The sequence below is a fragment of the Oncorhynchus mykiss genome, chromosome 1 (assembly GCF_057628025.1).
Source record: "Oncorhynchus mykiss isolate SJ-2025 chromosome 1, ASM5762802v1, whole genome shotgun sequence".
In the NCBI taxonomy this organism is placed as follows: domain Eukaryota; kingdom Metazoa; phylum Chordata; class Actinopteri; order Salmoniformes; family Salmonidae; genus Oncorhynchus; species Oncorhynchus mykiss.
In genome coordinates, this window is record NC_143022.1 from 11493331 (window position 1) to 11517329 (window position 23999).

The following is a 23999-nucleotide window of genomic DNA, read 5'->3' on the forward strand; positions in this document are numbered from 1 at the left end:
ACAAAGAGGATACATACAGTACTTCTTGCCACTAAACAAAGAGGATACATACAGTACTTCTTGCAACAGTGGATTTATTTTTGAACAATACCAAAGCAAAATCTCACAGAGACTTTGATTTACATAGAATGCAAATAAATACAAGAATCAAATAGAATAAAAAGGATAATTATTTACAACACTTCAATAATGCAAAAGCACACATACATTGAGATTCTTGCATTGTTGCCATTTGAAGACATACTACATGTGCTGTCCACTGGTGGAGAAGGACGGCGACTGACTGACTGAACTGCTTTATGGCATACATCTTTTAGCCCAACATCTGACTACAACTACCCAACAGTAACTACAGGATATAACAGACGTCACTTCAACGTTCTTCATGTCCCGTTAACACAGAGTACCCAGTATTGAGCTAGTCAGGCAGATGTTAGATTGTCGATATGTTTCAATTTGTTGGTCGGGAAAAAAACTAGTTAAAACAAAAGTCAGACTGATATATTGCAACTGTACAATGTGATTCTCAATGAAGAGTGGATTGAGCATTATCTCTGTGGTGGACAAGGACAAACGCGTGATAACCCCAACCCCGAGTGGTGCCGTGACCCTGAAACTGGCACCCCTGAGAAGAACATAAGGTCTTAGCACCATCAAATGACTAAACTAAAGAATGAAAATGCCTGCTTCCCCACCACCTCATTTAAATTTGATGTCTTTGGATTTGGGCAAGTTCAGCTACTTTTAAAAGCACCCTCGCTTGCTCACCAGAGCCATTATTTTGGCCTTTTTTTTTTTTTCTTCTTTTTTTTTTTTTTTAAACAAACAATTCTCACCACAACAGACTGTTTAAAAAAACACCCACAGGTTGCTAATCCCCCCCCCCATGGATAATCTTTATTGCACATTGAAATATATTTTCTGGACCACCTATTTTTTTGCTTTGTTTAAAATTAGGACCTCACTAACAACGTCACTTGATAGTTAAACCTTTATGGTTGTTCTCTCAAACAAGATGACTCAAATGAGTGTGCATAATATATCAGTCAAGTGTCCGATGTTCCAGACGCGTGCGATAACATACAATACAGTATGTTGCCTCTTGAACAGTCCCGAAACATCTGAATCAGTGTTTGTTCTCAACAGGCCTGTCAACGACTAGAGGTTTGATTCTTTGCTTTTCACATGTCAGTTCCTTCTAAAACAGTACAGAAGTCATCAACAGATATATTAAAATCTGAACAAGACAATAGTATTGGTTTGGAATATCCAAAACTACTTTGATTTATCAAAGTAGTAGAGGAGGAAAAAATGGACGTAGTAGAAAATGTAACCTCTACAAAAGAGACTACATTCAACCTGATCATACTCTTTTTGGCACGTTGAAGATGCATTCATTCAGTGAGAATCAAGGGAGTGGCCTCCAAAGCATTCTTCATTAAAACAGGTTTAAATCATGCCAATGGCAGGATTAATACTGCTGATATTAAAGAGAGGAGAGGAAGAGACTGTCAGGAGAGGAAATCAAAATGGCTGCTCTGCTAGCTGATCCGTCCGTGTAAGAGAAGATATTCATTGTTATCATTATGGTCGATTACCAGAAGAATCCTTCAAGAGTACCCGCAGATGACTTAGTAGTGAAAGATTAAATACAGATCGCCTTGTGATACCATAGTAGGAGATAAGAGTCAGTCATCTCTGTGCACTCTGCATCTTTGGCCTTGCATAGCACTTGCACCGTAAGCTAGGTGTTAAAAAAGCAAACCCAGAACTAGGCTGGAATCAAGTCGTCTGCACAGACCACATGCTCTTGAAGAGAATACGTCAAATGGAAACGAGCACACATTCCAGAGTTCTCTGAGAAATTGCTTCTTGTCAATCTGATCTGAGAGCAGATTGTGTTGACTATCGCCTCTCCTCTTCAGTTGGTGCTCAGTGTGAGCCAGTTGGCTTTGGTTTCAAGTCAGACACACAGCAGGTAATTTGTGTGTCTCCCGTGTTGGCTTGGCTCCGCTTGCTGCGAGTCATGGCTGGCCTGGGTCTAGCTCTCTTAAATATAGCCCTTTGAGATACCCATCGGTCTCTGAAATCATACAGGGAGGTGACGGGCCATCACTAGAACACCATCAAAATGTCTCCTACTTCTTCTAGGAAGAGGAAAGTATATCTTCAACACGAGAGCTTCAGTTATCTTTTTTAGAGCTTCAACTGACACCATATCGTCACATCCTCCACTCATATGTCATCCAACATCTCCTCCGTCCAATCAGGGTTATGTGTCTTTATACCTAAGAAAGTGAAAGAAGTTGAGTATAATTATTTTAAAAAATAAAGGCCTGAACACACCTCTTTGCGATACAAAAGGATTTAGCCTTGCATCAGCTGAGCTGCATCTCTTATGGGAATTTGAAAGTCAGAACTCTGAAAAGGGAGGGAGAGGCAACTTGCACAACCACAAAGGGCAGATAAGATATCTTAAGTCATCAGAAGTCTCAGTTAATAATTGTCTGAAATCACACCTGTGTATAACTACAGCACAGATATACAGCATGTCTCAGAGAGATCTTGGACCAGGCTGCTGCTCAATCTGCTTGAGCCAACTGACCAGGTCCTACCACTGTAAAGCCATCAATGATAGTTGCCTAAAGCCCATCAGAATCTGGAGCCAGGCAATGAAAATAGTTATTCTTACGTTCATATATAAAAGGACCAGTTTAAATTAACGAAATTACATGGTTGCTAATTGTACTGTGGTTGTGACATGTTATGTGGTGGTTATGGTATGGTTGGGTGGGGGTCGTCTTACCCACTCTGCGAGGAGAATTCAGGGAGGGCGCCTAGAGAGGTCAGCTGTTCCTCCAGAGCCACGATGCGGAGGCCGATGTACCCTGACGATAGCAGCAGCAGTACCACCCTAAAAACACAATGTTAAGTCAAACTCCTCATGCAGCTTCATTTTAGATCATTCAAAGTAGATATAGGTCGTGCAAAATGAGTTTCCTCCAAAACTATTGTCATCGTGTGGTAGAGCATGGAGAAGAATGGGAGAAACTCCCCAAATACAGGTGTGCCAAGCTTGTAGCATCATACCCAAGGAGACTCGAGGCTGTAATCACTGCCAAATGTGCTTCAACAAAGTACTGAGTAAAGGGTCTGAATACTTATGTAAATGTGATGTTTTTATTTTATTTTTTATAAATGAGCAAAAAAAAAAAAACCTGTTTTTTCTTGTCATTTTGGGGTATTGTGTGTAGATTGATGGGAAAAAAACAATTGAATCAATTTTAGAATAAGGTTGTAACGTTAACAAAATGTGGAAAAAGTCAAGGGGTCTGAATACTTTCCGAAGGCACTAGTCTTCAAAGAGCACATTCCAATGCTTAAACGTAGTCTCACACAGCAGGTAGTAATACTATATCTAGATATGGTGCTGCTGGACCTTATGTCACTCACAGGTCAGAACTGTTGCTGCAATATGTCACTTTTTTTGGGGCGCCCTGACAATTAAAAGAAATGTGAGTTATAGATTTGTCACTCAATGAAAGCCAGTCTAAGAAGCTGTATCAGTCAAGCTGTAAAAGTCAACTGTTCTATGTGCGCTATTTCTATGCTTCCCGTTCTTCTGCCTTTCCTTTCGGTTTTGTACAGCTAAAAATACAATATTTTGGGTTATGGAAAATATTTTTCACAGCGGTTTAGATGGTACAATGATTCTCTATACTTGCTTGATTTGTCACAAACTGAAATTTGTCAAACTATTAGAATCTTAGCAATCAGGAAACGGCTTCTGCGTAGTGCGTCTTTCACCAGTTGCATAGCTTTTGCTAATCTCGTTGTTTTATCACGTGCGACTAAGCACACGTATGCAAATCCTGTTAGGAACACATTGGTTACCATGCCTGCAGAGTATATGCCTGGAAACGTGTTGGTTACCACGCCTGCAGAGTATATGCCTGGAAACGTGTTGGTTACCACGCCTGCAGAGTATACGCCTGGAAAAGTGTTGGTTACCATGCCTACAGAGTATACGCCTGGAAAAGTGTTGGTTACCACGCCTACAGAGTATACGCCTGGAAAAGTGTTGGTTACCACGCCTGCAGAGTATACGCCTGGAAAAGTGTTGGTTACCATGCCTACAGAGTATACGCCTGGAAAAGTGTTGGTTACCATGCCTACAGAGTATACACCTGGAAAAGTGTTGGTTACCATGCCTACAGAGTATACGCCTGGAAAATGTTCTGTGAAACGAGAGACCCTAAAGCTTATACAGTCACGAATGCCATCAAACTGAGCAAACACAGAATAGGCTGCATGTTTAGTAAATAAAGATTATTAAAGGATGAGTGTTGAAAGAGATTGATATCTCACATCTCAAAATAGGGCTACTTAATGTTAGATCCCTCAATTCCAAGGCAATTATAGTCAACTGATCATAATCTTGATGTGATTGGCCTGACTGAAACATGGCTTAAGCCTGATGAATTTACTGTGTTAAATGAGGCCTCACCTCCTGGTTACACTAGTGACCATATCCCCCACGCATCCCGCAAAGGTTGGAGGTGTTGCTAACATTTACGATAGCAATTTTTTTTTTATGAAAAAAAGACTGCTTTTTCATCTTTTGAGCTTCTAGTCATGAAATCTATGCAGCCTCTAACCCTCTGCCTCTAATCCTATTACAGGGGCTGAGTCACTGGCTTACTGGTGCTCTTCCATGCCTTCCCTAGGAGGGGTGCGTCACTTGAGTGGGTTGAGTCACTGACGTGATCTTCCCGTCTGTGTTGGCGCCCCCTTGGGTTGTACCGTGGGGGAGATCATTGTGGGCTATACTCGGCCTTGTCTCAGGATAGATAGTTGGTGGTTGAAGATATCCCTTTAGTGGTGTGGGGGCTGTGCTTTGGCAAAGTGGGTGAGGTTATATCCTGCCTGTTTGGCTCTGTCTAGGGGTATCGTCGGACGGGGCCACAGTGTCTCCTGACCTCTCCTGTCTCAGCCTCCAGTATTTATGCTGCAATAGTGTGCGTGTGTCGTGGGGGGGCTATGGTCAGTCTTATATCTGGAGTATTTCACCTCCCCCTCTCCCCTGAGTCCTAGGAATACCTGGCCTGATGACTCCTTGCTGTCCCCAGTCCACCTGGTCGTGCTTTGTGACATCAGCTGATGTAAGAAGGGCTTTATAAATACATTTTGATTGAGACGTTAGAGGTCACTTACAGCAGGTCAAAGGTTATTTAGAGGTCACTTACAGTATTAGGTAGATGAAGAGGAGAGTGTTGAGGCTGCTGGCGTCTCTCTGGATGAGAAGGGAGCAGGCGTTCTGTGTCACACTCCACACCCATGAGCCACCTGACCCGGAAGAGATGGAACGACACTTGGTTAACATCTGCAGGTCATCTCCAGCCTGAACAACTTTTATTTTAAAATCGCCAAATAAAATGAAATCCACTTCAGCACACACAACGGGCTTGTCAGTGGCCCGCTGCATAAAGGTTTTTGTACAGTCTTGTGCATTTCTGTTTGTAAGAAAAGGAGCCAGCCGGAAACATAGACCTACGTTGCGTGTGGTCCTCTGAGGAGCTCTTGCTCTGCTGTGTGTTTATGCTCCTCCCTTGAGGCACTAGGTCAGAGAAGAACAAAAGGGGGGGGTATACACGTTAATCCATCTCTGAAAACATGACCTTGGACTTTGCATATAGAGGTCAGGTACATACACAACAGATAACGCTGACTTGTAGCCAACTGTAAACTTTATTAGTCTACACATTAGGACCTATAGGAGAGGGTGAACATTGTGCTTAATATGAAACCTAGTCCTAGACTGAGAAACAGGCCATTACTGGCCGGAGGGGTATCCTACGAAGCAAGCTACATCTCCTCAGGGTTTTCTGAAGCTAACCAGCTTCAGTTAGCTTCACATTCCAACTCCGGCGTCATCCGTACTAGGACGGTGGATATTGCTCATCCTACATTAAAATCTACCAGGCTGTAACTTTGCACGTGGCTAGTCAAACACAGAACTCTTCATTGAGACAATGCTGGACCATCAATCCATGGGAGAGCCAGTGGCACATTTTCCATTGGTGCCAAAATCAAAATGAAAGAAAATGTATCTTGCAAATTCAGCACGCTATAGTGTGAAATAGGCTTTATTTTATTATTTATTATGCTGTCTTTATTTGATAATTTATGGTTAATACAGCCGCGTGCTTATCAATGCATAACCCCCCCCCCCCCCAACTCCTATCAATAGAATAATTGTATTAAGTCATACAAAGTTGCAAGAGGGAGGGAATCTGATTTCATTGGTCCTCTATTCGCAGCTCAGACACTTCCTTCAGGATAAATGGAATTAGCAGGTTAGTGCTGAGGGATTTGTTGCCATAGACATGTACCTGGTTAAAACGTGACCCACTTCGTATTACTGGTTATACCGACTTGAACTCAGAGTTAACCAAAGTTACCTCGTCAACTCCTCAAACCTGCTTCATAAAATACCACTCTGGTAAATCCAGTTAGGCTTACTCACCTTTGTTTGGTCTGGGTGGGGATGAGTCGAGGAAGAGCTTCGGGTCGGACCCGTCCGGCTGGTCAAAACTGTCCTCTAGACTGGACTGACTGGAGTTCTGTGAGAGAGGTCCATGGAGAGAGACAGTGGGTTAAAACCAGCTTCAAAATAGAGGCCAAAAGATCTACAGTGGAATATGAGGAAGTATCAGCAGGTTACAAAGGGCTGTCGTAGTCTGTCGAAGTATCTGCAGTACTGTCGCTCAGGGAAATCCATTAGGCCGACTTCAAAACTTTATAAAATGACATCTTTATGAATTTGAAGGTTATCACTTACCACCAGCTTGTCCTGATCAAAACTATTCTCTGCAGAAGAGAATAGAGGGCTGCTGTTGGCACTTCCATCCTTCAGTTGAGGACACACGGACCGCAGGAGCTTGTAACACGCCTCTCGGTTCCGCAAAGACACAAACAGGTACTGAGAACACACAGGAGAGACATTTAGCCTGGATGCCCTGGAACAGGCGAGGCTGCAACCGTTCATCTTCAAAATGTACATTGTTAAATAAGCCCGTTATTAAAGATTCAAATCTTACATGTCATCCATCAGAGGTCAATGTGTGGCACGTAACTTGTCTGATGACTTAGACAGCCCTCTATTAAATATTGATATTTAAACCACCAGTATAGATCTAATCATCTGATTAAGGTGGCAGACGAATGGTGGACAATGCACTGTGCCAATGGGACAACTGAGAAAGTGACCCCTAACCTTTTCTCCCTCGGTGGTGCGGATAGACAGGGCATTGGGCACCAGCAGGGCAGTGTTCTGTTTTTTCACAATTTGCACGCTGGTCACAGGGATCACTAACTGTAGAAACAGATAAAAGAGCAACAAAACTTCACTTGATACTTACTGCATTGTGACGTATGGCTTTTTTTTTTCTTCATGACTTTAGATGTACAAAGTTAAACTAACACACTGAACGAAAATATAAACAACATGTCAAGTTTTGGTCCCAGGTTTCATGAGCGGAAATAAAAGATCCCAGAAGTGTTCCATAAGCGTGAGCTTATTTCTCTTTACATCACTGTTAGTGAGCATTTCTTCTCTGCCAAGATAATCCACCTGACAGGTGTGGCATATCAAGAAGCTGGGGACAATAAAAGGCCACTTTAAACATGTGCAGTGGTCGCACACAAAGCCACAGATGTCTCAAATTGGGGGAGCGGGAAATTGGCACGGTGACTGCAGAACTGTCCATCAGAGCTGTTGTCAGAGAATTTAATGTTCCTTTCTCTACCATAAGCCACCTCCAATGTATTTTCTTTTAAAATTTGGCAGTATCGTCCAACCGGCCTCACAACCGCAGGCCACGTGTATGGCGTTGTGTGGGCGAGCAGTTTGCTGACATCAATATTGTGAACATGCCCCATGGTGGCAGTTGTATTATGGTATGGGGCAAGCATAAGCTACAGACAACGAACACAATTGTATTTTATCTATGGCCATTTGAATGCATAGATATTGTGATGAGATCCTGAGGCCCATTGTTTAAGGTATTTGTGACCAACGGATACATATCTCTATTCCCAGTCATATGAAATCTATAGATTAGGGCCTAATGAATTGACTGATTTCCTCATGAACTGTAACTCAGTAAAAATCTGAAATTGTTGCATGTTGTGTTTATATTTTTGTTCAGTATATAAATAAACTGTGTGTTAAACATTAACACGCCATTGGGAAAGATATGTAGACATATCTCCATTAGCTAGTAATAGGACTTCTAAACTGTCCATTGACAAATAGGACAAAGTTCAAACCATGTTGTTTAACTGAACAGCCTAGTCCATATTCCACACAGAACAGCCTACTGCTATGCCATGGAGAGAAAATATACAGACGAACAATCAAGGGTCAGGGTCGCCCATCAAGGGTTGCTTACCTTGGTGTCCTTGAGCAGCACAGAGGAGTGGAAGCACGCGTGATGCTTGGTGACATAGAGCCTGCCGTGGTAGAGCACCTCCTTCTGCAGGGCACAGATGTATGCTGGGGGAGAGAGGGAGGACATAGGAAGCGTTAGTTACAAAAGCCCTGGCAGCGTGATGACACACAGCAAGCACTGTCAGTCAGCGTGGGTAAAGGCCAAAATGACTGCCAGGTAAATCATTGTCAGTTACTATGGCCCCTGCAGATTCACTTAACCTTGCCATCGTTTGAACGATTAGTTAAAAAAAACAAATGTTTTAAGTCACCGCTCATGTTTTTGTGATTTAGGACTTTGAAAAGCATGACATGACTATTTGGCACAGGCGTCACATGTCGTTTGGAGAGTCACCATTGGCCACCGATAATATTCAAAACGTCACTTACCATGGAGCAAGTCCTCTGTCTCTGGAATGTCAGGAAACAGCTTGTGGAATGTTTTGTTGTGCTTTATAAAACTCTGTAGAACAGAAGAGGAAAAGCTTACTGAATCGACCATCTTAAAAGTACTGAGTAGTCTTGGACACCTGATAAAGCAGCAGAGTATAGCTATCCCAACCACAAACCGTGTCAAAAGGTCAGAGGTGTGAAAGTACTGAGTAGTCTTGGACTCCTGATAAAGCAGCAGAGTATAGCTATCCCAACCACAAACCGTGTCAAAAGGTCAGAGGAGTGAACGTACACTTTGTGAACCGATGCTTGCAGTCCTCTCCAAACTTCTGTCCACATCGAACGTCCGAGACCTGTGGGAGACCGAGATCATCAGCATGACGTTACTGGCTTTAGCAGGCTGCTGACAGTCACACAGAGGCCTTAGCTTCAAAGAGACTATGAAAGGCCCAAGTCTTAAGTGTACATGGTTGCACAGGGTCAGTGTAGTTACCTGACAGGGGCTTGTCTGGTGAAAGTTTTGCTCTGCTGCAGCAGCTCCAGTTGGGTTTCCTCCAGACTGAAGGGTTTCCTGCTCTTCTCCAGCATCTTACTCTCCTTCACAGACAATCCTCCGCTCTCCACCTGGTAGCTGGAAGAGAGGACCAGAAGGGTTCAGTGACAGGGCAAAATAGATCAATCAAAGCACCCGTCAATCTTAAGCCACTGATGTATGAGGGGCTAAAGAGAGACAACATATACTTCTATTTTCTAACGCGCCATTTGTATTTAGACTTGACAATTGTCAAACCATGAAGTATCGAATATGAATATTACGTAATGAAGAGCTGCTTTCCAAACATGGCGTCTAGCCTAATTCCTTTAGAGGGCTGCCTTAAATACAAGCCATTAAGATGGATATGAATATTTCAGCCACTGGGAGACAAGTTCATTGTGAAATGAGAGAAAAGTTATTTATGATGAGTGGAAAAGGTGACCCTTTTTCTGTAGCCTGAATTATCATATCAGTCAAAGTGGTGTGTCACACACTGTGACAAGTCTGCAAGGTGCTAGCTAGTAAACCACAGCATTCTGGTAAACACAGCAAAGCAAGGTGATTGGCGACCTAGCTTCCTTGTAGGCAAATCATATGGGCGATTCTCATGAAACTAGTTTCAAAGATGCACTATGCTGAAATCCCCCCGCCATTTCCTGGTTGCTAAAATTCTAATAGTTTGCCTAATTTCAGTTTGCAACAGAACAAGCAAGTATAGTGTAGATAATCATTGTACCATCTAAACCACTGCAAAAAAATAATTTCCAGTTGGTGTGCAGAACAGAAAGTAGAAGACCCAAAAACCAAACTTTAGAACAGGGAGCATAGAAATAGCACAGAGAACAGACATACTGCTTCTTAGACTGGCTTCCGATGAGAATGACAGATCTAGACAGTTATACAGTGCCTTGCGAAAGTATTCGGCCCCCTTGAACTTTGCGACCTTTTGCCACATTTCAGGCTTCAAACATAAAGATATAAAACTGTATTTTTTTGTGAAGAATCAACAACAAGTGGGACACAATCATGAAGTGGAACGACATTTATTGGATATTTCAAACTTTTTTAACAAATCAAAAACTTAAAATTGGGCGTGCAAAATTATTCAGCCCCCTTAAGTTAATACTTTGTAGCGCCACCTTTTGCTGCGATTACAGCTGTAAGTCGCTTGGGGTATGTCTCTATCAGTTTTGCACATCGAGAGACTGACATTTTTTCCCCATTCCTTCTTGCAAAACAGCTCGAGCTCAGTGAGGTTGGATGGAGAGCATTTGTGAACAGCAGTTTTCAGTTCTTTCCACAGATTCTCGATTGGATTCAGGTCTGGACTTTGACTTGGCCATTCTAACACCTGGATATGTAATGTGAAAGGGCCTATAGATTTCCATTTAAAAATGGACAGCTTACAGACAGTAGGCAATTAAGGTCAGTTATGAAAACTAAGGACACTAAAGAGGCCTTTCTACTGACTCTGAAAAACACCAAAAGAAAGATGTCCCGGGTTCCTGCTCATCTGAATGTGGTCAGGGCAATAAATTCTAATGTTCATACTGTAAGACGCCTAAGACAGCGCAACAGGGAGACAGAACGGACAGCTGATCGTCCTCGCAGTGGCAGACCACGTGTCACACCTGTACAGGATCTGTACATCCGAACATCACACCTGCGGGACAGGTACAGGATGGCAACAACTGCCCGAGGTACACCAGGAACGCACAATTCCTCCATCAGTGCTCAGACTGTCCGCAATATGCTGAGAGAGGCTGGACTGGGGGCTTGTAGGCCTGTTGTAAGGCACTGATGAAGACAACCAACGTTTCGACAGACAAGTCATTAAATTATTGCATCGGAGCTTCTAGAGTGTGCGGCTCTCCTTTAATTTTTCAAGGCAGGCCCTCAGACATCACCGGCAACAACGTTGTCTATGGGCACAAACCCACTGTCGCTGGACCAGACAGGACTGACAAAAAGTGCTCTTCACGAGTCGCAGTTTTGTCTCACCAGGGATGATGGTCGGGTTCGCGTTTATCGCCAAAGGAATGAGCGTTACACCGAGGCCTGTACTCTGGAGTGGGATCGATGTGGAGGTGGAGGGTCCGTCATGGTCTGGGCCGGTGTCACAGCATCATCGGACTGAGCTTGTTATTGCAGGCAATCTCAATGCTGTGTGTTACAGGGAAGACATCCTCCTCCCTCATGTCGTACCCTTCCTGCAGGCTCATGCTGACACGACCCTCCAGCATGACAATGTCACCAGCCATACTGCTCATTCTGTGTGTGATTTCCTGAAAGACAGGAATGTCAGTGTTCTGCCATGGGCAGCCCAGATCTCTCATGTCTGGGACCTGTTGGATCGGAGGGTGAGGGCTAGGGCCATTCCCCCAAGGAATGTCCAGGAACTTGCAGGTGCCTTGGTGGAAGAGTCGGGTAACATCTCACAGCAAGAAATGGCAAGTCTGGTGCAGTCCATGAGGAGGAGATGCACTGCAGTACTTAATACAGCTGGTGGCCACACCAGATACTAACTTACTTTTGACCACCCCTTTGTTCAGGGACACATTCAATTTATGTTAGTCACATGTCGGTGGAACTTGTTCAGTTCATGTCTCAGTTGTTATGTTCATACAATATTTACACGTTAAGTTTGCTGAAAATAAACGCAGTTGATAGTGAGAGGACGTTTCTTTTTTTGCTGAGTTTACATACGTCAGGTCCCTCAGTCAAGTGTTGAAGCACAGATTCAACTACAAAAGACCAAGGAACTTTTCAAAACCCTCAAAGGGCAGTGATTGGTAACAAATCAGCCATTGAATATGTATCTCTAAGCATGGTCAGGCTGTGGATGATGATTTAAACCACCCAGACACAAAAAAATAGTCTTCTGAACTGTTCTGGACAGAAAGGAAATTGCTCAGAGACGTTACCATGAGATCATTAGTGATTTTAAAACAGCTACAGAGTTCCTAGGCTGTGATGGGAGAAATATTAAATGAACATTGTAGTTACTCCACAATAAATGACCTAAAATGACAGTTTGAAAACAACAAAAGAATATAAAAATATCCCAAAACACTGCATCATGGGTATGCTTGACACATAAGGATAAAATTAAACGAGAGATGGAGCTAAGCACCGGAAAAAAAATAAATATATATATATTTTTTAGAAAATAACTGTTTCGGTCAGCTTTCCACCAGACACTGGAAACAAATTCACCTTTCAGCAGGACCCCTTGGGGGGTCATGTATTCACCTTGCCCATTATTACTTTGAAAATAATAGAAATGGGCAAATATTGCACCATCCTGGTGTGCAAAGCTGTTAGACTCACCCAAGACAAATCACAGATGCAATTACTGCCAAAAGGTGTTTAACATGTATTGACACAACAAAAAAAAAGCCCTTCCCGTAATCGGGGCGGCAGGTAGCCTAGTAGTTAGAGCGTTGGACTAGTAACCTAAAGGTTGCAAGATCAAATCCCCGAGCTGACAAGGTAAAAACCTTTTGTTCTGCCCCTGAACAAGGCAGTTAACCCACTGTTCCTAGGCCATCATTGACAATAAGAATTTGATCATGATCAACTGATCATTCTTGAAAAAACAAGAATGATCATTTTTGCATTGGTAGTTGTGGATAGTTGTAAAATGCATATGATATTATCTGATCTATAAACATAATTATCATTAAAATAGACAAATACAGATCCTAACCTTAGCGACCCAAGAGGAATTATATATATATTAGTGCCAGTTGTGAGAATCACAACGTATGATTGCAGTAAACATCTTCAAATCTCTTCCATTTCAGAATGTACGCAAGCCCAAGTCGAATCCCATAAAGGCAATCACAGGACAGAGTTGATATTTTCTCTCTCCAAAGGACAGAAATAGAACATAGAAAATAGAAATCAATGGATTTAGGCTACAAAAAAAAACAAAAACACACTAGACGAAGATCAACGTAACATGACAAAACAGGTCTCAACCTGAATGTCTGTGCAGAAGTCCAAATAATTTGCCTGAAAAGAATTATACAATCAAATGAGTAAACTGCCGACTAAAGTCTTACCCGTTCAGACGCAGTCTCCCAGATGACCGAAAACTCATATACCTATTCATAGCAAGACCTTATCTGAATAAAAGTACACTTCAATCCATTATGTGCCGTCAATCAAAACAAAACAACAGGTGAAGAAAACTTAAAAAGGTCCTCTTTTCTTTCCAACACTGCTGCAATGGAATGTTTTTTTCTGAGTGACTTCTGAACCAGTTCTGTCTGGCCATATCCTTCAAGTGAAAGCAGTTGTTCTATTACCTAAAGGATGTGGCTTTGTGTTGAAATGGTGTGACACTTCGTAGTGGGTGACGTAAGCCTAAGGGCCCACGCCTCCTGCACTTAGTGGAGCAATGCACAGGTGGGGACATGTAAAAAACAAAAAACAATAGCCCTTCCCGTAATCTAAAAAAGTTCCACTAGCTCAGAGTGAAAATGAATGAACTACGGATCCTTCTTATATAGGCTAGCCTGTGGATCTTGTTTGGCTTGAAAACATCTAGTTCAGGGAAAGTCTGAGAAACCCAGGGAACTGTACCCGAATACCACCTGTACCCGAATACCCGAGATCCAATCCGGACCCGAGCAGGTCCAAATCAAGAATTTGAAATAGCGTCACGGGTACGTGTCGGATCTGACTGTCACGGGTACGTGTAATTTTAACTGAATTGTACAGATCCGAACTCTACTGCTGCAGTAGAACCAGATACATTTGTATCATTTATGCTGCTGCTCTTGCTTTTCGTGAGAAAGGTGCATGTAGTTTGTTGAGCAAAAAAATTCAAGAGTTGTTCTTATGAGTTTACTCTGTCATTACACCCCCCCCCCCCCCCACACCTACATGTCATTTCCTTGAAATGCATTTAATAATATTTCGACGATGTCCACCCACACACGCAACTCTAAATCCTGCCAAGTGAGTCCCGTTTAGAAAACCGGTATCAAATTAACCGTTGGTGACAGACATGGCATACCAGCATTGTCTGTATACCATGGTCTACTCTAGACCTGCACTGGTTCCTTCAGGACATACATCCATGAGCGGTCACAAATTAAGTAATAAGGCCCGAGGAGGTGTGATATATGGCCAATACACCACGGCTAAGGGCTGTTCTTAGGCAAGACACAACGCGGAGTGCCTAGACACAGCCCTTGGCCGTGGTATATTGGCCATATCTCACAAACCCTGAGGAGCCTTATTGCTATTATAAACTGGTTACCAACGTAATTAGATCAGTAAAATTACCCGTGGTATACCATGGCTTTCAGCCAAATCAGAATTCAGGGCTTGTACCACCTAGTTTATAATTGTCAATATGCCTCTCACTAATGTATGAACTGCCAATTATACCACAGGCACACAGCGCTTTCAAAAAGCATTAGGCCTAGGTTATATCAGATATCAGTAAGGTGTTGTATAAAACATAAGTCACGGACAATTACAAAATTATAGTTGACTGGAAAACTACTTAGATCACCACCATGTGACAGTTACGTCACCGGGAGGACATGATCAGCTCTGTATAAAGGCAAACAACGACCAGCAAAACCTCCCAATAGTAACACACTTAACACTGTTACAGGAACACAGGCTAAAGGCTTTATGGCTTCCTTTAGGCTGGTTACAGTCCAGGTAGAACACAGGCTAAAGGCTTTATGGCTTCCTTTAGGCTGCTTACAGTCCAGGTAGAACACAGAGAGCAGGATTCCTCAACTAGCAGCCAGCGGGCACAATTTGGTTTCATTCCCCCCCCCCCGACAATGTCTTGTGAGCAAAACGTATTTTAAAATTGGACAGAAGACTAAAAACACCCGTGATTTAAAAAAAAAAATCTGTTCAAGTTTTATCATGCATAATAGACACACATGATCGTATACAAATAAATGTAAGCTAGGTTTGAAATTATTATGTTTTAGTCAGGCTTCTTGCGGTCAATTTGCAGTCTTACAAATGATTTGTAATTATGTTCCGCCCCCCCCCCGCAAGAAAACACATGTTACGTATAGGCATTACAGTGAAAACATACATTTCAACATTTCTACCTCATTGAGGAATGTCTGACAATTAGATCATGCCAGTCATTGCGTTTTTTTCTATAAACGAAAATGAGGAAGATGAGAGAATCTGATAGAACCGGCCCCGTCTGTGGTAAAGACAGAACACATGGGCCAGGTCTCAAAGCCCACATGGGGATGGAATGTGCATGCTTAGACAGCTGAATTCTCAGATCCTGCCACGTAACATGTGTGCATGCTTAGACGGCTGAACTCTCAGATCCTGCCACGTAACATGTGTGCATGCTTAGACGGCTGAACTCTCAGATCCTGCCATGTAATATGTGTGCATGCTTAGACGGCTGAACTCTCAGATCCTGCCATGTAATATGTGTGCATGCTTAGACGGCTGAACTCTCAGATCCTGCCATGTAATATGTGTGCATGCTTAGACGGCTGAACTCTCAGATCCTGCCACGTAATATGTGTGCATGCTTAGACGGCTGAACTCTCAGATCCTGCCACGTAACATGTGTGCATGCTTAGACGGCTGAACTCTCAGATCCTGCCACGTAACATGTGTGCATGCTTAGACGGCTGAATTCTCAGATCCTGCCACGTAACATGTGTGCATGCTTAGACGGCTGAACTCTCAGACCCTGCCACGTAACATGTGTGCATGCTTAGACGGCTGAACTCTCAGACCCTGCCACGTAACATGTGTGCTTATTTGGAGTGTTGGCTGGCAGCCAGTCACACAGTACTTGCTGGCTACACTGTTTGTTGTAGAGGCCTTCCAAAAAATATATATGTTTGCTAAGTTTGAGACGAGAATCCACTGTACTGTAGCCTACTTGTAACATGTGGTCAGTGAGGTCCAAATCACAGAATAAAATTAAAATAAAAATGCAACAGCCAATGAAATGCAGGGTAAATAAAGTCAAGCAACCAATTTGTTGCTGGCGAGAAGTTGTATAAGGGAAACCGTAGTCTACTAAAGTAATTCACATTGTCATATAACAGTGTTTCCCCCATAGTTTCTATGATGTCCTCTATAATCGGTTTCGCAGCAGCCCACCGCCCAGAAGCACTTTTTAAAATATCAGAGTGATAACCTCCAAGGTAACTAGCTTGTAATCGTGGAAGTGTAGCCAACCCGCTGTATGCCCCCAAGGAAGACACCAGCAGATCACTTGAGGCCAATAGGATGTGATCTATTTTATTAATTTCACCTTTATTTAACCAGGTAGGCAAGTTGAGAACAAGTTCTCATTTACAATTGTGACCTGGCCAAGATAAAGCAAAGCAGTTCGACACATACAATTACAGTTACACATGGAATAAAACAAACATACTGTCAAATAATACAGTATAAACAAGTCTATATATAAGTCTATATACGATGTGAGCAAATGAGGTGAGATAAGGGAGGTAAAGGCAAAAAACAAATACAATATAGCAAGTAAAACACTGGAATGGTAGATTTGCAATGGAAGAATGTGCAAAGTAGAAATAAAAATAATAGAGGTGGTATCTAGAGGTGGTTCCGCTCCCTCTAGTACTGGACTTCGTCCATGGAGGCCATGACTAATCCTGGGCCACGGTTCAGCAATCAAATGTTGTTGAACTTCGCAGATAGAAATGCCATGATTTAGAGCTGATGCTATTCCTTATTCTACACGTCAGAGGCACGTTTGTTCTACATAGCCTATTTCTATCTGAACTTTTCAAAACGTTGCGTCCTGCTGAACGCACTGGTGGTTGGAGTCAAGGAAGCCGTTAAATGGCTAAATACGCAGTCGACACCGAATGAGAAAAGTCTTACTCACGTAAAATGGAAAAGCATTGATGTCATTCACTCACATTTAGGCTACACCTTGATCAGTCCAGAATATAAACAAGCAGTGAGTAGGCTGTGACAGGTGAAGAGGATAAAGAGCCGTACCTCGCCCCATTCCCTGCACGGCCACAGTCTGCAGAATCCTGGTCATACCACTGGCTGTTTCCTCTCTCCATGATCAGCCAAGCGTGTCCTAAACCACCTTTTCTTCAGCTGCTAAAGAGAGAGAGCGCCTGCTGGTCCGAGCACAAGCAGTGTGTGTGTGTGTGAGAAAAAGGAGAGTGTACTTTTTGCTCTCTGCTGAACCCGGGAGCAACTGCAGACAGTCAAAGGGTGTAAAGGTCTCTCTTTTACAGCTGCAGTTCAAAACATTGAAGGGTAGGAAGAGAATCAGCACACACACACAGAGAGACAGAGACAGAGACAGAGACAGAGACAGAGAGAGAGAGAGAGAGAGAGAGATGAAAAAAAACAAGAGGGTTGGATTCCAAGCCACACTGACCCCGCTCATATTGGGTCACCTGGCGTTACCTTGGAAACAGCTGACATTGGGAAGGGAAGAGTGTGAGGTGTGGAAGTAACACCAGCCTCTATTCTCACCACAGCATGAAAATGGCTTCAAATGACACCGAGTCACTGAAATGGCAGTCAAATTCAAAACGAGTCATGGGGATGGTGCTACAAAGCAACCAGTACAATGAGTCCAAGGAATCAAAATACACATGGACAATGGTGCCTGTTAAAAAAAGGACACCTTTCAGGGGCATGAGTTCAAATTAAACCCGTAGCTGGATCCAAATTTGAGTCTCCAGGTTGAACGCACTTCTTTTATTTATTTGATTTTTTACACTTTTGGGAGTCACAACTAGTGTTGGTGGTGGTGGTGGGGGGGGGTGGAGATAATAAACATTGGCATCTGTGTTTTCAGGAGGACACAAGGAGAGGTAGCCACTTGGGGCTGAGGCTATAACTTAGCGACTCATTCTCACACCTTAGACACTAGCTGATCCCAGAGACTTCCAGTCATTGAGCTAATGCTAGTTAGCAAATTGGTTCAGAAACTACCTTCAAAAATGTAGAGACATAAATTGTATTCATCAGTTAAATCGGACTCTGGGTAAGTACAAAAAAGGCAAAAAAAGAAAAAATCTCACTTTCCCTTTAACCGTAAGTCTGCCCAAGGATTGTCATATTTAATAACACCTCCTGGACAGAGATTCCACAACATAAAACGGCCAGCAGTCTTAAATTAGCCATTTACTTCTCCTACTTTCTAGTATGTAAATCCACTTATATGTGCCATTTAGCAGACATGTTCATCCAAAGCGACTTATTCATGCATACATTTTACATAGAAGTGGTCGCAGGAAACGAACCCACTACCTCAACGTTGCCAGTGCCATGCTCTACCAACGGAGCTACAGAAGACCACTTAACGGGCCTTTACTGAGGACTGTGAAAGAGTCAAATGCAAAAAGGTTACTTTTCTAGCATGAATGACATTTTTGCATAACGAAGAGAGTTGTCAAGAGTCTCATTGGTGGACCACAAAAACACAGATTGGCCTATCAGCTGAAGAGATCTTCCTCATCAGGCCAATTCAATGACATTTGAAATTGAAAAGGACTTCACACTTGCATGTCAAAAGGCCAATTGTTTGCTTTGGCAACAAGACAAACTAAAATATGGTTTAAACTCTGAGTCGACTCTGTACTTTAGGGCTGCAATGTTAAGCAGTGTGGCTGACCACTTCTCTGCTGAAAAAATACATGAATAACACATTAGGCCAAGTCGACACACACCATTTTACCTGTGCACACATTGTACGAGCTTGGACCAACAGCACCTCCATCCCTATCCACTTGATTTCTGCCTTCATTTGTCTGCTTCAGTTTAAATCACCGGGTATGATATGTATTGGCTGCTGTGGTCACACAAGGAGGTGAGAGGGCTTATCGCAGAACAGCTCTTACCATTGCCATTCCCAGCCATTATACATGGGGTTATGTATGGGACGGGCAGGGCTCGGGTATCATTTTGAAGCTGAGACATTCTCGTGTGCTCTGCCACGCAGTACAGTCATATCTGACTAAGATCATAAAATGGTGTCAAATTCTTCAACCTCGTCAAATATAAGACAGGCGACATTATTTCACAGAAAATAAAATGTTCCTTGAGATTTGTCTGAGTTAAGTGATGAAAAGTAGCTAACAGTTACTGCTCTCATATGTTCACTGAGCAGAGCAGCCCAAGCAGAGCCGTTGCTATGGATACCCAGATTCAGTTCGCCATGAGTAGAGCGCATGCAGAGCAAGCTGTGCACAGGGTGCGAGTGAGAGAGGCACAGTTCATTAATTTATCCTCACAGAGGAAGTTATTTCTGATTTCAGCAGGGACAGGCCTTACATTTGATAGAAGCATCGAGCCCAGGTAGGGTCTGAATGTCGCAGGCATGGGTAAGGCTCAGTCTTAAAATGTATGCCCGTGCAGGGCTCTAACCTAAAACACACTTCCGGGTATCAAACAAAACACCAGGCCTCCCAATAGAAGCGGGCTTTGAGATGTGTGGGAAATGACAAAGAAAAGTATCTATTAATATCAGTTTGTGCAGATGGGAACAGATCTGGTAGTACACTATCCTCATTGAGGTGGTATACGATATCTCCTCATGTACGCAAAAGCAACTGCATTGCATAAGCTAAAGTGTGGACTAGATAGGGGCATTTCAGAGCAGCAAAAGTTGTCCCACAACTCCGTGAATGGTGGTCCTCAAGAGCTTTGACAGATGTGGTGGTCCTCAGAACAGGGGGGAAAAAAATGTCCAGTCAGGTAAACTGCTGATTTTCTATCGTCCAATCATATTGGTTGCAGCCAAACGCAAAGACCAGGTGACAAAAGATGGGCTCTCCTGAACTCCTGAAAATAAATTGTTTTACAGTGCGCCGAAGTACAAATTCCAAAGCTTTCACACATGGCCTAGCCATACATCAATATTTTGTACAAATAACTAAGGTTAACAGAACAATCCAAAACCATTTTTTGTTCAGCCTAATCTAAGTGCCACAAGGGCAAACAAACAGCACAGTTCAAGTCAAGCAAATATGCCAAATCTACTTTACATCCCAGTATTGAGCAAGAGCAAAACAGTCAACTAATCAAGTGATGTGAACGGAGGCCAGCGAGGGTTCAAGGAGGGTGCAGCTTTGCTCTGCAGCAGACTGGTCCAACAGGACAAGGCAGGGTGCCAAACAACGTGCCGTCAGGCCCAGCTGAACAATGTGTTTTGGGAGTGTCATACCACCCATGGGCTCTTGCCACTTCCTCCATGTTCAGCCGACACAGACAGAAGGCAACTCTTCCAGCAGCCTCGCGATAGTCACACCACCAAGCAGGAAACTCCCACCTGGCTCTCACACCATGTAAGTACAAAAATGAGTATATCAAAACCTCAAGAGTTAGGCTTAGCCTTAAATAACAATAATTCAAAGGTTTGGTTAAGTCCCCTTAATCTGGTAATGTAAGCCTCCCCTGCCCCTAGTTGTGAGCCACCTAACCACCCCCAGGTTCCTATTGGCTCATTCTTCCCCCTTCCTCTCCTCTGTAACTATGCCCAAAATCATTGCTGTAAATGAGAATGGCTTCTCAGTCAACTTACCTGGTAAAATAAAAAGCACCTTCAAGGACCCAGATGGACACCTGAGGAGAATTTCAATTACATTTCCTTGATTGGTCATGTCTTCTCTCCTTGCCTCCTATTCAAAACCCATTGGATGAGAAGGTCACAGGGGCAGGACCTTAGACCTTCTCATCCAATGGGTTTTGAGAGGAAGGCGAGAGGACCAGATGAATCAAGGAAATCAGATTAAAATTCTCCCCCGGACAGCAGCCCCCCCCCCAGTCTATTCCCAGCTTCAACGTAGGACTATTTGAACTTCAAAACTACGCATCCTCCCTTAGACAAGTACACATTGTTATAACTGGACACTTGAGGACCTGAGAGATTACCCCCACCAATGTCACGCTCACATACCAGTAACAGTGGAAGAGATCGTCTAGAGGGTCGGGGATAATAGGAAATCCAACTGTTTTCCGGGGGACTGGGGATGGAAAGTAACAGGATTTCTCTTCTATGGGGCTTAAACGGTGATGTGCTACGGCCATGATGTAAAAAGGGAAAGACCACCTGTGGTTGACCCATGGGGACTAAAAAAAAAAAGATGCGTTTCCATTGACGATTTACCCTGGTGTTTTACCCTAAAGACTCAGTTTATATTCTGTTTATATTTACACGGACCGGCAACCGTGGCTCCGGCAGACATGCCCTGAATTGGGGCCAAGCCTCCAGATACTTTAACCAACATTTACATAAACTGGCTAACTGAACTTCAACACCTTGTCACAAAGAAATTGTATTGAATGATGCAGAGATGGTTGATTCTGATAGCCACAAGTCTGTAGTGGCACACTGCTGATGAAAACAATAACACTAGAGTTGACATTAACATAATAACCCCGGTGACACACTGATGTGGGGCTAAGTCTCAATGGAAAAGAGAACATGTCTCCTGTGTGTGTGTCCTGCTGTGACATCGATCCATACAGTCTCTGGTTATTCGCAGAGCAGGATCGTCACCGACATCATAAATAAATAGTGCTGTCATTCTGATCCACATAGGAGGTGCAGGAGGAAGATGAGGTAATTGTGTTTTCCTCTGCGAGAGAGGCAAATGAGATTTACAACTGTTCTGAACCTGAGCATTGGAAGATGCAATAGCATAACAATGTAAGCTGTCCATTTTCATTAAAAAAAAACACTCAACACATACCCCCTTCTGTTAACAGTGGTGAAAAGTTAATATTATGGGCCTGTTTTGAATGTAAAGATACTCACTTTCCTTGACTGTAGGCTTGTGTAATTTTTGAGTTTGGCTAGTTAAGGTGGCAATGATAACATGAAGGCCTGAGTGTAAAAAGTATTCCACTGCGACCTAATTAAAGCATAACATCCAACACTAGCTACATTCATACAGCACAGCCAGCCAGCCATTTTTAATCAGGAGGCTCTATGCATCAAATATACGATGTTGACGCGCGCCTTTGGTCCAGCTGTTTGCACAACGAATGTTCTTTTGAGACACTACAGACAGCTGACGAGCATTTATTTGTGAGACAGTAAATATGATTACCTTTGAAATGTGTTCAATAAACAACTGTAGTTACATAGCTAGCTATGTCACCTAGGATGTAACTAACTAGCAAGGCTTGGTTTCATAACAAGCCAGTTAAATATCGCACAGGGCTGTATATGCACCGCTTGAGGAACATAAACGACTCGTGCAACAATAGTAATAACTATATAAAGCAATTCAGTGCACATGCTTAATGCAATGATACAAATGTCTAGTTACGTCATATTGAATTCAAAACGTTGATATTAGCTAGCTAAGTTTGTATTTTATAAGAAGCGGATAGCCAGCTAACGTTAGTCAAGTTAGCATATGTTTGTTTGCACATCCACCCATTGGTACAGAGCGCTAAAGCTGGGGCTAGCGGTTTTTGTAGAACAGTTAAGTTAGGTTATCTATCCTTACCTTTCTTTCATGAAGTGCTTGATTCTAACGATTGCCTTTTCATCCATCTTCCTCAGGAAGGTTTTCAATCGATCTGTCCGGTTTTCAAGCATTCTTCTTCCAACCGGTGTTCCGACTCCAAAACCCCGCTCCACCAGAGATGTTGCACGCCAACTCCTGGATTTGTTTTTCTCCCACTCCAGCTATGACGACACATTAAATTAGCTTAAAGCGGACCAAGCCAATCGACCAATGGGAGAGGAGGCAAGTTATAAAAATAAATAAAAAATTCATGGCAAACGAATCTTCCAATCAGTTTGCAGTACTTGTCTCTTCGTCTCCGCCCATTGCTTTTTATTGGACACAAAACCCGCGTCATTGTGCTATCAAAAGGAGAAAGTGTGGCCAAGAGATTGTATCTACAATTTGAAAGTGTTTGGATCTTTCTTTCTTTAGGCCTAGTAGGCCAGTCTACTTCAATTATCTATTCTATGGTCATTTCAGTGAGTTCATATTTTAAATGTATAATCTCTAGCGAAGAGAATAATTGTGTTACAGGTATTAATTAGCCTGTTGTATGACGAATATTATATGGAGTTATGAACCTGGTTCAATCACCACCGCTAGCAGGTAGTTTTTATGTGTAAATTCCTTATACCAAGGACATGCCTGCCCTATGGTATATTATGCACATCCTATGTAGAGTGGCTTGTGTTTGTACATTGGTGGACGTTTTTATTATTTGATTTATTTAACTAGTGGATGTTGGTGGACGTTAAATTCTAGCTTTTTAAAAGCATCTGCTTTTGTTGTGTTTCAACATGACATCCTCTTAAACAGTGGCTCCAAAAGGAATTACGTTATGCCCCAAAAAAGAGGTTGGCTAAAAGCAGTCAGCTGCATCAAGTCTGAATAGCGAATGCATCTAAACCAACAAAAATGTGTTACAAATGAACCAAAGATGAGTGTTTCACAAGACTGCAGTGGCATTCAAGAAGTATGTTGGTGCCTTTTGTTTTACACCATAGGACTGTGGCCAGTGACCACTGTCTGTCTGTCTGTTGCCCTTCCCCCTCATTTCCTGTGAGACAGAAACTGCAGCACCAAATGGTCATGATAACAC

The 23999-nt window shown here is 42.8% G+C and overlaps 1 protein-coding gene across 6 annotated transcripts; it reads right to left on the reverse strand.

Annotated features, from left to right (window-relative positions):
• Nucleotides 1–57: 57 nt before the first annotated feature.
• LOC110533496 (GRAM domain-containing protein 2B) lies at nt 58–23123 on the reverse strand. 6 transcript variants are annotated; one of them, XM_090241181.1, is made up of 12 exons: nt 22898–23123; nt 9378–9515; nt 9177–9237; nt 8882–8954; nt 8454–8557; nt 7277–7375; nt 6842–6982; nt 6527–6623; nt 5555–5617; nt 5247–5346; nt 2807–2914; nt 58–2288 (listed from the first exon to the last, which is right to left on the reverse strand). In XM_090241181.1, exons 1-12 carry the CDS (start codon nt 22987–22989, stop codon nt 2273–2275), a joined length of 1092 nt encoding a protein of 363 aa, XP_090097307.1. In that variant the 5' UTR covers nt 22990–23123; the 3' UTR covers nt 58–2272. The 6 variants fall into 6 exon arrangements, with proteins under 6 accessions (XP_090097307.1, XP_090097268.1, XP_090097347.1 ...); XM_090241142.1 differs by lacking the exon at nt 22898–23123 and adding an exon at nt 17412–18637; XM_090241221.1 differs by lacking the exon at nt 22898–23123 and adding an exon at nt 13487–13774.
• Between the last annotated feature and the right edge of the window lie 876 nt (nt 23124–23999).